At 39.8% G+C, this 14,946-nt stretch overlaps 1 protein-coding gene across 1 annotated transcript; it reads left to right on the forward strand.

The window, feature by feature from the left end:
- Positions 1 to 10,731, forward strand: rab25b (RAB25, member RAS oncogene family b). Its single transcript, XM_037785929.1, has 5 exons — positions 1 to 318; positions 5,322 to 5,517; positions 8,182 to 8,375; positions 8,775 to 8,855; positions 10,211 to 10,731. Exons 1-5 carry the CDS (start codon positions 282 to 284, stop codon positions 10,327 to 10,329), a joined length of 627 nt encoding a protein of 208 aa, XP_037641857.1. The 5' UTR covers positions 1 to 281; the 3' UTR covers positions 10,330 to 10,731.
- The last annotated feature ends 4,215 nt before the right edge of the window (positions 10,732 to 14,946 follow it).

Consider the following 14,946-nt stretch of genomic DNA (forward strand, 5'->3'; position numbering starts at 1 on the left):
GCTACCTGGATACACTCAGCATGTCCTGTTCAAACAAGCCAGCTCTCTGTTAACTCAGATAGGGAAGGGTAGTGAAGGGCAGAGAGCCGGCGACTGGCATTCATGTGTCAAAACACTTATTGCGGCCATTTTCTTTCCTGAAGCCCGAGGATCTGAAAGGGGGGGCAGGCTGGGTTTGCGGTGTGAGTCAGTGTCGTCTTACATCCTGCAATCAGTCTGTGAGTGCTGGAGACACGGCAGTAAGTAAACTGAGGGGCGGCAACACACTGGATGGACACAATATGGGGTCAGATGAGGCCTACAACTTTGTCTTTAAGGGTGAGTGCATGTCCTGCTTACTTGATTTGATCCCCAGCAAACATCCCTAAAGTCTATAAAAGGGGTTATTCTGGGATGTTCCTTTGCCCTTCAAATTATACTTCCTTGTTCCTTTATTTTATTACTAGGAACGGGAATTAGTGTTGTGTGACAAAGGGAATGCAATATTCTTAGTAATAAACAGCTTAGTATAATAAACAGGTAATACACAGCTTATAGTCTGAATGTATGCGTCCGGGTGTGCAGCCAGATGTTTAGGTAAATATTATGTTTGTATTTCGCAAGTCTCAAAACACTTCAGGTGAGTTTTATTCCCACAAAGTTGAATGATTCATTCAGGTTTAGCACATTGTCCCTGAGTGAATAAGTATGCACAGTATGCTACAGGTTATTGTTGAAACCAGGATGTGTCCTTTAATTCCTGCTTATCTGTAGCATTCCCTGCAGAACAGCGTAACCTAAGAGTGTCTGGTTTAAAGGGCTGAGTCAGTGCATCACTCATACAGCCAAAGTCCCCAAAATACAACACATCCAGTCTGTAAAAGTGTTGGACTTGAATTATGCCCTGTTCTTTGAAGAGCAGCAGCTTGTGCCACTCACTTCTATTCATTGTGCACTCAGCAGCACTACATGGCGTAGTAATCATGTCTTATATGCAGCCGGTTAAGGCACCAGATGGCTCTCAGCAGATGTACGAGAGGAGTGAAAGTCATTCAGAGAGGTGATTTGGTTCAGGTGCAGTGGTTTGACATTTGGGTACCAAAGTGCCATGTTGATAAAAGACACCGCAGGTGAATGTTAAATCCAAAAGTAAGTGTGTCCCGAACATCAAATAGCATCAGTTCAATGTATTAACGGGTTCCACTGCAAAATGAGATATGAAGAAGTCAATTTTATTAGCGCAAAATCACACATAACAGATTTGGCTCATAATGACAACATCCCTGGTTTGATTCCACCTGCAGGGACCTTTGTGCATGTCACACCTCTGTCTCTGTTCCCCCCCTCATTTCCTGTCACATCTCTACACTGTCTATCAGAGGAGAAAATACAGTGGTGGAAAGTAACTAAATACATTTACTCTCAGGTGCTGTACTTAAAGCTGCAGTGGGTAGAAATGGAGCAAACATGATTAAAAAAAGTTATTTTCATAAAACGGTCACTATATCCTGACAGTAGAGCATGAGACAGATAATCTGGAAAAAAAAAATCATGTGCCTCTGTGTCCTCCGGTGCTCCTAACGGCATCTGCAAGATTTCACAGACCGGAGGAAAACAACCAATCAGAGCCGAGCTGGAGCCTTGCCGTCTCTCAGCAGCTGTCAATCACTCACAAACTCCGATCAAATGGTCAAACTAGGCAGCGCTGATCAAATATGAATCAATATTCTGTTACTGTAATGCTTATTTCTCTCCTCAGATGTTTTCAGAAACATCTTGTAGTGTACTGTTTAGCTATAAAATGAGAAAGTTTGTGACCCAGCAGCCATGTTGAGATCAGTTAAAGGAAATACTAAGCACCGCCCACCAGCCGGAGCACAGCCAATAGGAACGCTCTCTCTCTCTGAAATGACCTGTGATTGGCCAAAGTCTCCCGTCACGGGCTAGATATTTTAAATCCTGAAAACAGAGCCATGAGGAGGAGCAGAAGTCTAGTTTTCTCTCAGAACACTTGAAATACAATATGCTGAAAGGTTATTATGGAATTGTTGCTGTCTACTGCAGGTTTAAGTACATTTGTGAGGTACTTTACTTGAGTATTATGCTACTTTATACTTCTACTCCACGACATCTCAGAGGGAAATATTGTACTTTTTACTTCACTACTTTTTTTTTTTTTTTTTTACAGCTGTATTTACTGGATATTTTGATTTTACAAACAAAACATCAACATATATAAAAGGCCCACATCCCTGGGAGAGCCCCTGTGGAAGAAGTTTCAAGTTATGAAGTTTATTGTCATATGCATAGCGATTACAGAGAAGCAGTCGTTGGCAATGAAAATCTTATATCTCGGGCTCCATCCAATAGTGATCATTAAATATGCATAAAAAGAAGAACACGCAAGTAAAAATCTAAGACATAACATAGTGCAGAGCTTAAAATATAACATATATAATATATAAAATGATATGTGTTTGTGGTAGACAGAATAAACTGTAATGTAAAGAGGGATGTAGTAAATGTATGTGCGTAATCAGGAGTAATATATATATATATACAGTATATATACAGAGAGATGTAGACTGGTGTAAAACAATATGTAAAAGTATATAAAGGTAAAGGGACATAGATGGGAACGCTGCAGTGACTTTATTTTATGTTGATTTGTGTACTATTGAATAAAATTAGATAACCAGGTATTTAAAGTTTTAATATTGACGATTAAACTTGAATGAATATGGAGCAGAGCTCTCTCCAATATACTCCTGAATTATTATAAGTTTCCAGCAGGTTTTCAGGGCAGCGTACAATCACATTTCCAGTCCTGAAGGTCATGAAAACAAACAAAAGGAAAGTTTAATCCTCCACTGCATCGCATCAAGTTCTTCCTCAGAATCAACAGACCGGGCTCGGAGGCCTCTTGTCCTGTATCGCCATAGAAACCAGGGCTGGGTATTGTTTGCATAAGAAGTTACTGAGTAGTGGAGGAGAACAGGCGCTCTCACACCTCACCCACTGGAGGAAAAAGCTGCCCAGCGATCTGGCTGCAGAGTGAACAATTACCTAAAACAAGCAAAAGTAGAACGACTTGTAAAGCATTCTTTGACTTTAGACTTCGGGTTAAACATACTGTAGAAGTGAAGAACTGGGGCCAAGTGCATACAGAGTGTACCTTTCTGGGAGTCGGCACATGTTCAGAAAAACACTCCAGCATTTTTTGTATCCGTTGTTCTGTGACTGGTGAATAGTGGAAAACTCCCAACTGAAGTTCATTCTTGGCCTTGGAAACAGCGACTGAGAAAACAATCTCACCATAAGGTTCATTTAGTAGCTGTGTTCTGGGGCTTTCAGTCGCATACTCGTCATCAGCAGATGGAGTTCGGTTGTCAAGGAATCGTTGGGACATTTTGTCCATGTTGGCTTAAAAGTTGAGGTTCAAAGTTCATTCTTGACTTTTGGAAAAGTTAAAAACTTTAAGAAAACATTCTCACTCCAGGGTTCATCAGGTACAAGGCAACTGCTCTGGCATTTGAAATCTTCATCAGCAGATGGAGATGGAAATTATGGAGATGGAAATCGGCTCAATGACAAACTGCTGATGAAGATCATGTGATATGATTGAAATCTCCTAAATATTATAAAGGATCTTTTTTTTTTAATGATCAAATATGAATCAATATTCTGTTACTGTAATGTCTATTTCTATCCTCAAATGTCTTCAGAAACATCTTATAGTGTACTGTTTAGCTGTAATATGAGAAAGTTTGTGACCCGGCAGCTATGTTGAGATCTCTTGAAGAAATACCAAGCACCGCCCACCAGCTGGAGCACAGCCAATAGGAAATTACCTGTCTCCCGTCACGAGGTAGAGTTTTTAAAGCCTGACGACAGAGCCATGAGGAGGTGCAGAAGTCTAGTTTTCTCTCAGAAAACTTGAATTACAATATGCTGAAAGGTTATTATGGAAGTTTTGCCCGATGATGCCAAAAACTTGTTGCCGTGTTGCATTAAAGTGATATCAATCTTCTCATCCAACTTGTGGCAAGAAGGCAAATATGCATAATTGTCCGTCTATTCTTTTAACTCTCATCATCACCCTAACTCCATATTTAATGGCTGTTGAGATGTCACAAGAACTTGGATTATTATCTCAGCGTTCACAAGCTCACACGCCTCAACAATAAGCTGTGACTGTGTCTTATTCACTGAGAGATCCCAGTGCCACTGTGTTTTCACAGTGCGGTCATATTTTCCTATCTGTGCCAATGGAGCCAAGCCTTTTTTCTCTCTGAGTCAGCCACTAACAACTGAAACCCAAACATTAGTCACTGAAATGTAAAGAGGGGATGTCTGTGTTATTTCTCGTCCTGTTTACCCACTAGGTAGGTTCTTCTGACCAAGATAAACGGCAGTGGCGGCTTAACTTGTTCCACCTGATTTGGTATCACCTAACGCCGTTTTATTTCCTGAAACAAAGGTTCACTGTGTGTGAGTTTTTTTTTTACCTCAAAGGAGTTTCCTAGAGGGGAAGTGTGTCCTCCCCCTCTAGAATAGTTGACAAACGTGGAAGAAAATACAAACGATAGTATATTTGTCCTTCCGTTTTGCTATAATAGGTTCCTTAAATATCAATAACTCATACCACATGTGAGGCATGACTGATCGTTGTGCTGCACAGCTTCAGTGATAAATGAGAACAACGCTCTGAGACAATTTTGGGAAATTACAGACAAACAGATAAGGGAGAAAACTAAAAGAAAATCTTCAAAATGTCGATTGTAAAGTCCTCTACTTCTGCAACCACATCTCTGCCCCGACTGGTTTCAATCCTGCCTGTGCTTTGTTTCCTTTACTTGTCACCTTCACTCCTTGCTGTTTAAATAAAAAAAAAGAAAATCTCTGTATTTTAGAATTGGCATCTCACCAGTGCATGCTGGGATAGCCTACAGCCCCACAAGATCCTCGGTTATCTCCTTACCGATCAATAATCTGGTGTATTCTGTTACAGGCCAACATCCCACGTTGTTCCCCAGTATTTTACTCAACATGTCTGCATTATTTGCTCTGCCTGCTTGAGTTAAAACAATGAACTTGTTTACCGTGAGGGTGTGGTGTTTTGAAATAGGCCAAATGGTGTAATTACCCCCCCAGTATTAGACAGCTAAGAATGAGGATTTACAGGGAAACCAAGACAGACACACCTCGACTAAAGGCTTCAATTAAGAAGGGCTGTAAAGGATGAAGAGGACGTAAAGGATTGTCTCCTTTATCCTTTATTGCAACAACCAAACCCCAAAAACTGAGACACTTGCATTTACTGTGTTTTATGTCCTCTGCAGTGGTACTAATAGGAGAATCTGGTGTAGGAAAGAGCAATCTGCTGTCCCGCTTCACCAAAAACGAGTTCAACCATGACACCCGCACAACTATCGGGGTGGAGTTCAGCACACGGACAACGCAGCTCAACAGCTTCACCATCAAGGCCCAGATCTGGGACACGGCCGGGCTGGAGCGATACCGGGCCATCACTTCTGCGTGAGTGTCGAGACTGTGTAGAATGAATGTTTTACTTTTTAGCACGTGTATGTCTGGGCATTGTCGCCCAAATGTGCATTGCTTTTCAACAGATTTTTCAAGGCATTCCTGCAATTACTTTATGATTAAATAATTAAATTTTAAATCCATCCACTTTTTGTTAAACTGTCTCCACTACTTGGTGATTACTGCAACGTATCATACAATGGTTCATATGATATCTTACAAAAAGTTATTCCTCATTTTTCGTGCGTTTTCCTACGAACGTCCAGCAACACAAGTCAATTTATGCACTTTACATGCATATAAATAAACTTCTGTCTTCACAGGAAACAACTTGTATAGGTTTAGGCAACAAAACTTCATGGTTAGGTTTAGGAAAATATCATGGTTTGGTTTAAATTAACTACGGAAGTGGCGTCACTTAAGTACGGAAGTTACGTGACATCCCTCAGCACTCTATTGGCAAATCTCGTTTCTCTATTGAAACCAGTTGTCAATGAGCTAACACAACACTGAGTAACTAAGCCTAAGAGTCTCAATTAGTGGAGATGATGATGGTTCACATTGTGTCACTCCTTTGTGAGTAATAAGTGTTGTGTTTGTTCATAAAGAACCTGCCTAATGCAACTTTAAGTAACAAGGTGTGTGTTGTCTGAATTAGAGGTGAAGTAACATCAATGTCTGTCGTGTTAGCAGATGCTCTGTTTTGAAACGTGCACTTCTTTTTAAACATGCACACCTTTTAAACAAGCACACTGAAATCAAAGACCTTTTTTTAAATTAACATTTCATCCTTGCCCCATAGTTGTTGAGCAACCTGTTATGTCGGCATCTTAAGGTTGTGCTGTTATCAGCCAAGGACAGGAACTGATCTTACAGTTTCCTCCCACATTACCTGAAAAACAACCAGCACATTCTCGTCTAGTGTCAGTCGGCACACTTGGGTCCTAAAATCCAATTGGTTAGAGCGGTGACCTTTGTCTGAACACTCAGCCCTCAGTGGGTCTTTGTTCTATCTGAGGGTGCTCCTGATTCATTCTTTTTTTTAATTAAACTAGAAGGATTAGCAGTGTGGAAACTGGTTTTAAAACAATAGAACCATGTCAATTTTATTTTTAAGACATGGAAAAATCGGAGGATATGCTACACCGCTGGATTAGCTCTTTTCTGACAGCTTGGCTTTTTGAGTAATTACTTGCCGACTTATTCCAGTACGCAAATTCTCACTCCCATGGAATTTCCCATTTGTGCTGTAACAACCAGCTAAAACCTATTAAAGCGGAATTAATTATATTGCTGGAAGAGGGGAGCAGAGATGTAATTGCGAAGGAAATATTGGTTCATGACTTCAGAGCAATCGGCAGACATTTTTTCGGCTGACAGCAGGAGAAACTGATTTCTCTCAATGAAGATATTAGGACAATTCTTAAAGCGGCCATAATCAATATTTATATTAGATTATTATATCTATATTAACAATGGATCAAATGACGGTGTGTATTGTGAAAGAGGCCACTCTCAGTGATGAGCCCGGGAGAATTACTCCCCTCAGCTCTGCAGAACTTTATGGCATCTTCCAACTCATTGTTTTGGTTTTCTGGCCCACAACATTACTGTTTTGGTTCAAGCGTAATTTTCGTTCATCTGCTCGGCATCAAACAGCAGACAGAAACAGTTAGCGATTATAGCTGGTGAACATAGTGGAGCATTAAGCAGCTGAAGAGACAGATATTTCCTTCAGGAGTTGGTGGAGACCAAAAACAGAGCAAAAAAGGACGGTAAATATTGGACTTAAATTCATCACTTGGCCAAAACATGACACAAAATGAATGATGATGTTGCTCCAAAACTTCTGACTACAACAATTAATTGATTAGTTGTTAACTATTGAATTACCCGCCAACTATTTTGATAACCGATTAATTGGTTTAAGTAATTTTTTAAGAAAAAAAATTAAAATTCTGTGATTACATTTATCCATCCATCCATCCATTATCTGTAACCGCTTATCCTATTCAGGGTCGCGGGGGGGCTAGAGCCGATCCCAGCTGACATTGGGCGAAAGCAGGGTACATCCTGGACAGGTCGACAGACTATCACAGGGCTGACACTTAGAGACAGACAACCATTCACACACACGTTCACACCTACGGGCAATTTAGAGTCAACAATTAACCTGCATGTCTTTGGACTGTGGGAGGAAGCCGGAGAACCCAGAGAAAACCCACGCTAACACGGGGAGAACATGCAAACTCCACACAGAAGTGTGGTTTCTTTACTCCTCTATGACAGTACACTAAATATCTTTGAATTGTGGACAAGACAAGACATTTGAGGACGTCATCTTGGGCTTTGGGAAACACTGATCGACATTTTTCACCATTTTATGACATTTTATGAACCAAACAACTAATCAAGAAAATAATCAACAGATTGATCTATAATAAAAAAAACGTCCGTCGCAGCCCTATAAATAGGCAACAAGTTTGCCATACCAACTTAAAAGGTAATGATATGTAAATGTTGTGTTTACAGTATTTTTCCGCTGCCCCCGAAATGGCCAAAAATGTGTTATTACAGATTTTAGTGTGAGTGTGTGTAGATTGTTAAAGTACTTAAATGTCACATTAGGAATAACTGTAAAGTGATCTCCTCCGACAGGTATTACAGAGGTGCTCTCGGGGCCCTGCTGGTCTATGACATCACCAAACACCTCACCTATGAGAGCGTGGAGCGCTGGCTGAAGGAGCTGTACGACCACGCCGACCCCCACATCGTGGTCATGCTGGTGGGCAACAAGACTGACCTGGAATCAGAGAGATCTGTGCCCACCGAGGAGGCTAAAGACTACGCAGGTACAACGTCAACGAGTGCTGAAAAACACCGAAACACACAAAATGTTTCATAATTTGTTGCTGGAAACTGAATTCATAATGATTGTAGAGATTGTAAGATAGTCTGCTCACCAAACTGTACAAGCTGTCAATGTGTCTCAATGTTTTCATGGTGATAACAATGACTCTAAATTCTTATTTGTTGATTTTAATTGCTGATTAAAGAGAGAAAGAAGCCCGGTGCTGCTCCCCAAATCCCCAGTTTCTTTGAGGATTATATATATGAGAAGATCAACAGTGAAATTTTGTGATTTGGAGAATGCAGCTTTAAAGTGACACTAGCAAGCAAATGACTACTAATGTGAATTTGAACAAATAACATGTGTAAAATAACTAACATAGCTTGTTTTTATTATCTAGAAAAGAATGGTCTTTTATTCCTGGAGACGTCTGCTCTGGAGTCAACTAACGTGGAGGCAGCATTCAACAATGTCCTAGCAGGTAATTCATTGTAATAGTATTTAACTTGTACTTTGTTAAAAGCCGTTACAAGAATGAATTTATAAATACAGTAAGGTTGTCATAGTGTACGAGCTGTTTGGGTGGCATGGTTCACTGCCTTACAGCATCCCCCGGCCCCAGGTCATGCTTTGTAATAATTTCCTGTATGGTATATACTGAAATGTGAATGATCAAGTTAAATAATAATTTGGTAACATTATTATTTTTTAAATCCTTAAAGGGACTGTTTGTAACTTCTTACACGTATAAATTAATCTGGGTCGGTGTCCCATGCGCGCTCTCGTGTGGCTACGTTGTTCAGACTCAGACTCCAACACAAACTACATAGAAGCATCTAGTGAAGCCCGTCTGTTAAACAGTGTTGGCCGCGGTCGGAGGACGCGGGGGAGACGGTAGCTTTGGTCTCCAGTCTCTGCTGTACTCTGCTCCTCTGCCTGCCTGCTTGCCTTCGCTCACACACCGCGCTCGTTCTCGCTCTTTCGCTCCGCTCTCACGTGCATGCGCGCACACTACACACTGCAGAAGAGTTATAGGAACCAAGATGATAGAATAGAGGAACCAAGAGGCCAAGAGGAAAGCTCATAGTGGAAAAGTACCTTAACGTGGGGAAACAATGGCATCAGTAATCAGTGGAAAGTACCCAAATATTGGTGTTTAAGTAACCAGTGAATTTCAAAAGGAATAACGGTAGGAGGACACCTGTTGTAAGCCCCACCAGAGGTGGGTATTGTGTTTAAGCACCATTGAAGGAGACCCGGTTTATTGTATCCTGTTAATCTACAGTAAATCTATTCATACCGAATTCTGAATTCTGTCTTGTTTTTAAAGTTTGTCTTGATTGAAGTTATTGCTGTAAACCATCTGGCCCAGTTGAAGATTTCCTCCCACACAATTTGCTCCCTTGAATGTCTTTCCCTCCCTGTCTCTCCCGTCTATAAGACATATAAATGATGTGGACTGGCTACACACATTTTCCCATAAACGTACTGGGATAAGCCTCCTCCCTGTGACCCTGAATTTAACCTCACATAGCCAGACCTTCATCTCCTCATGGAGTTCTGGAGAAAGTCTAGGTCTGGAGAAGGTCAGGATGAAATGGCCTCTGGTAGTCCCGCGGCAGCCGTTTGATTGACTGCTTTGGGAGGAAACACCTCTTTTGGTTGGAAATGAACAACTTGGCCGATTTATTTCTTTTGAAGTATTGCTGTCTCTTTTCTAATCATCCTGGGGAAGGCTTGTTATAGTACTTGTGCTACTTTTTCCTCTCAAAGCCTGGGAACACTGCGGCTTCTTTCTATTCTAGCATATTAATATATATTAACTTTCTGCCACAGAGATTCACAGGAAGGCCAACAGTAAGGAAGTGGTTCATGGCGCCATCAGTGCTGTGTCCTTGAGCAACTCCAGTGCAGAAAACAGCGAGGAGAGGAAGCCCTGCTGCAGGAACATCTGATCACAAGGTCCTTCAGGAGCCCAGGGGCCTCGGGGCGGGCGACACGGTGACCTTCACCCACGACCCTGAGCTAGAGCTCGACGAGAGGCACGCGACACGGCAACCGTGGGGGGCCAATATAAACGGTCCCGGCTTAACTGTGACTTATGACTGATTTACAAGTTGTACAAGCTGCATGACTGCATGATGTATTCAAAAGATGATTCATATATTATGTGAATGAATGTAGCTGGAGACCAACATCAATCTTTTTTGAACATAGGTCAAATGTAAAACACTTAACCGTGTTAAAATTATATAATATTTATAATCCATGCACAGAATTGGAGTAACGTGCTCCAGCTGACGATCGTGGATCAGACTGATTGCAAATTCTCTTGAGAAATAAATGATTTATGGAGACCTTAGCGTGTTATTTGTGTCTTGTAACCAAAGATGGGTCTTTTTCAAAGACAACATTTTGACATGTCACAGTAGGAAAAGCACAGGTGTGAATAATAAAATGAACGATGGTTGAAATCCACTTAGCTTCAGTCTCAGGGTCCTGGTATTGAGCAAGCTGGCTCATTGTCATGAGGTAGTGGAACACTTGAACAGAACAGGGCCATTGTTAATGTTATTAGTAACACCTGCACTTTTTCCTACTTCCACAAGTCAAAATGTCTGCTCTGATAAAGGCCTATAGAATTCAAGTAATAAAGATTATCAGATTAGAAAGATTTACCACCTTAGTGATTCAATTCAAATGAAAAGCTAGTTTTCAATCACAGCAACACACACAGACACAGACTACTAATCTGACAAATAATATTGAGGTAAGCTCAACTCTCTTGTTTGTGTTTTAAGTATTGGACTATATTTGGTCTGTCTTTGATCCAGTCCTTTCTCAAACTGTTTCACATCAAATGCTTGGCTGCAGCAGAGGTTCATAACCTCGCAGGAACTCCATAATGAGGTCTAAAAATTCTGAAGATGTAGAAAATGAATTTTTAGACGTACAGTAGCATCTCCGTTCGACGGAATAGGTCAGGGGTATGCAACCTTTTCAAGCATGATATTTATTTTTCCTCTGACTTTGCTGCGATAATTAACTGGCCCAATTAATGTTGGCTAAATCCTGCCAGAACGATGATGCATGTAGTGAGTGAGTGCACAGACCTCCTACAGTATATAGGGCTGTGGGGAGATATGGGTAGAAATGTTATTTTTTTCCTTCCTGCTGCAAATTGAATAACTGTGAAACCAAACCAGCTGTCGGTTTTATGGGAAATTAGTGGACAGCCTGATAAGAGACAAAGAAAACAAGAGTTGAACCAATATGATGGCCTTTGATCTAACACAAGATGTCAGCTGGTCTGTGTTATCCATGATAAAAACAAACTTCCTCACTGAGCACAACATCATGAAAAACAGTGTGTAAAACCTGCTCATTCCATTGATGAGTTTACACACGGACTCATTAAAGGCTGCAAGCTGATTCAGGGACTTTCCCATTCATTGAATTGTCCAATAATGTACACAACTACTGTGTACACTTCGTATTACTATTCACTTTTTACTCTATAATCTGTTTAAGGCACAGAATTGTTTATCTAGATCAGGGCTGCCCAAAGTGGGGCCGCCTTCAGGTTTGATTTGGTCCACCAGATGTTTGCGAATTTAGTATGAAACTAAAAAACCTGAGGAATCCATTGGTACCAAATATGCCATGTTAGCTTGACAGAGGGAGGCTAAATAATGCTTCAAATTAAGGCTAAATTTTGGCAAGGAAAAACTGACATAGCCATTTTCACAGGGGTACCTTGACCTCTGACCTCCAGATATGTGAATGAAAATGGGTTGTCTGGGTACCCACGAGTCTCCTTTTTACAGACATGCCCACCCTATGATAATCACATGCAGCTTTGGTAAAATAAAAACTTTTTTTCATGCAGAATCCTGTTTTCTCTGTTTCTTTGTTGTAAATTCCATTGTCTCAGTTAAGTCTTACTTGTCAAATAAATAAACACAATTTCAACTTGAAATGATAAAATCTTTATTTTATATTTGCACAGAATGTTTTCTTTCAGGAACGTCAGTATAAACTATCAGGGATTGGAAACATCCTTAAGAGAAGATGTTTGCGTAGAAAGAGGAGAAAGAAGAGGGGGGATTTGATAAACCTGTTTTGTTGACATTGGCTTTACTTCCTCATTGTTTTGCATCCCGTAGACGACCAACGTATTGTATCCATTTGCCATCAACTTTTGCACAAAAGTGGGAGATGAAATATGCAAATGACCATAACAATTATTATTAAACCAAATACAGAAATATTTATTATTTAAGGGCTACAACTCACAATTACTTTCATTTGCCATAGGTTTAGGATTATTTTCTCAATTAATCGTTTTATCTAAAAAATGTCAGAAAATTATGAAAATTGCTAGAGTCAGAGGTGACATCTTCAAATGTCTTGTTTTGTCCAACCAGTAGTCCAAAACCCATAGATAATCAGTTTACTGTGTGTATCAAAGAAAAGCATCAAATCCTCACATTTAAGGTGGAAACAGTAAGTGTTTGGCTTTTTTGCTGTTATTTAGAAAATAACAAAAAAGATGATTCAGAATAAAGTCGTAGTATTATGAGAATAAAGTCATAATAATAAAGTGAGTTATTTTCTTTTTTCTCGTAAAGTTATGACTTTACTATTGTAATATTAAAAAAAAAATCTCGTAAAGTTATGACTTTATTCTCGTAAAGTTATGACTTTATTCTCATAATATTACAACTTTTTTTCTCGTAAAGTTATGACTTTATTCTCATAATATTACAACTTTTTTTCTCGTAAAGTTATGACTTTATTCTCATAATATTACGGCTTTTTTCTTGTAATATTATGACTTTATTTTGTAAATCTCCGATTTTTTTCCCTCAATGTGACCCCAATACTCTGTAGCACATTTACTCTTTGGCCCTCATTGCATTAGACTTATATATTATACACCTAGACTATAAACTGTGTTACCTTCATCACAATGCTCAAATGTTTTGCGGCTCCAGACAGATTTTTAAATTTTTTATTTTGCCTAAAATGTCTCTTTTGATAGTAAAGGTTGCTGACCCCTGCCCAAACAGAGAAACAGACTTTTACATTTACATTTTACATTAAATTCCCCAGTATTTGTCCTCCTGATGAGCTCATAGTATTGTGTTATATCACTGTGTACTGTTTGGCTGCAGTGACACGTGTTGCAGTGAGATATTTGTGATACCAGTTTGCCAGCTGGGATTTGCTTTTGCTGCTAATTAACCTGGAGGCTCGATATTACCTGTTTTAGGGCTTGGCCCTGCATCATATACGTCATCCATGTTAACGACTAGAGATGTGTCATCGCGAACGAGCCGGTTCAAAGAGCCGGCTCTTTTAAGTAAGCGATAAGAGCCGGCTCCCGTCCGAGAGCCGTTTTTTTTTTTCCTTTAATTAATTCAAGGCAGAATGATAGGACGTTCTTCTCCGCACCACGGGCACTCCATGCACTGACTGTGACTGAATGTTGTGTTAATGACTTCCATGCGACCAATCAGCTGATGACAGACAAGGATCATACCATCAAGCAGGGAGGGGCGGGGGTGCGCGGCGCGCTGACGGTCTACAGGTACAGAGCAGGAGGGAGAAGAGGAGAGAGAGAGGAGTGCGGTGCGCGAATAGCAGACAAGATACAAGATGAGTGACAGTCGGAAACGAAGCAGCATGTAAAATTATGGTATTCTGGAAATTATAAGGTTAATATAATTATATTTAATAATTTAAGTGATATATGTGCACGAATACTAATCATAGGTCAAAACAGCACTAAATTTGGCTGAATTATAAAAGGCAGAAGTGGTAAAGTGAAGAGCCGTTTGGGAGCCGAAAGAGCTGGCTCTTCTTGGTGAGCTGAGCCAAATGATCTGGCTCACTAAAAAGAGACGGATTTCCCATCACTAACCTGAGGCTCGATATTACCTTTTTTATTTTTTTATTATTTCAAAATGACAATATCCATAGTAACAGCAGAAAACATTAAAAGCTTTTACATACCAAAGAAGCATAGCGAAAACATAAACAAAGAGCTGTGCCAAACATAAAAGGACATGAACAGAAATGAAACAAAACCAACATAAAATTGGAAAAATAATAAATAAATAAAATAAATAAAATAAATAAAATAAATAAAATAAATAAATAATAATAATAAAAAGCGAGAGTAGGACAATAATTTCACTTAAAAACTTTAAAGATATTGCATACATTCATTGTTTTAATTGCTTTTTTGTTTTGTGAGGAAGAAATTGTTGACAGATATAATTCCATTTCTTTCATAAATACAAGGAAATTAAGCTTTTTTTTGGTAAATTTAATTTTTAAAATTAAATTAATAAGAAAAAATGCATTACTGTCTTTGTCACTGTAATCCTAGACACCAGATATAATATGTCTATAGTACAGAGGCTCGATATTACCTGTTGAGTGCTTGGGGCCCTGCATGTATACGTCGTCACTATTAACGACCCAGCGGCAACAAATCATGACCGACAGCAGCAGCGGACCAATCACCGTCGACGTTCAGTGACAGGTGTCGATCAACTATTGAC

The sequence above is a fragment of the Sebastes umbrosus genome, chromosome 11, assembly GCF_015220745.1.
Source record: "Sebastes umbrosus isolate fSebUmb1 chromosome 11, fSebUmb1.pri, whole genome shotgun sequence".
Lineage (NCBI taxonomy): Eukaryota > Metazoa > Chordata > Actinopteri > Perciformes > Sebastidae > Sebastes > Sebastes umbrosus.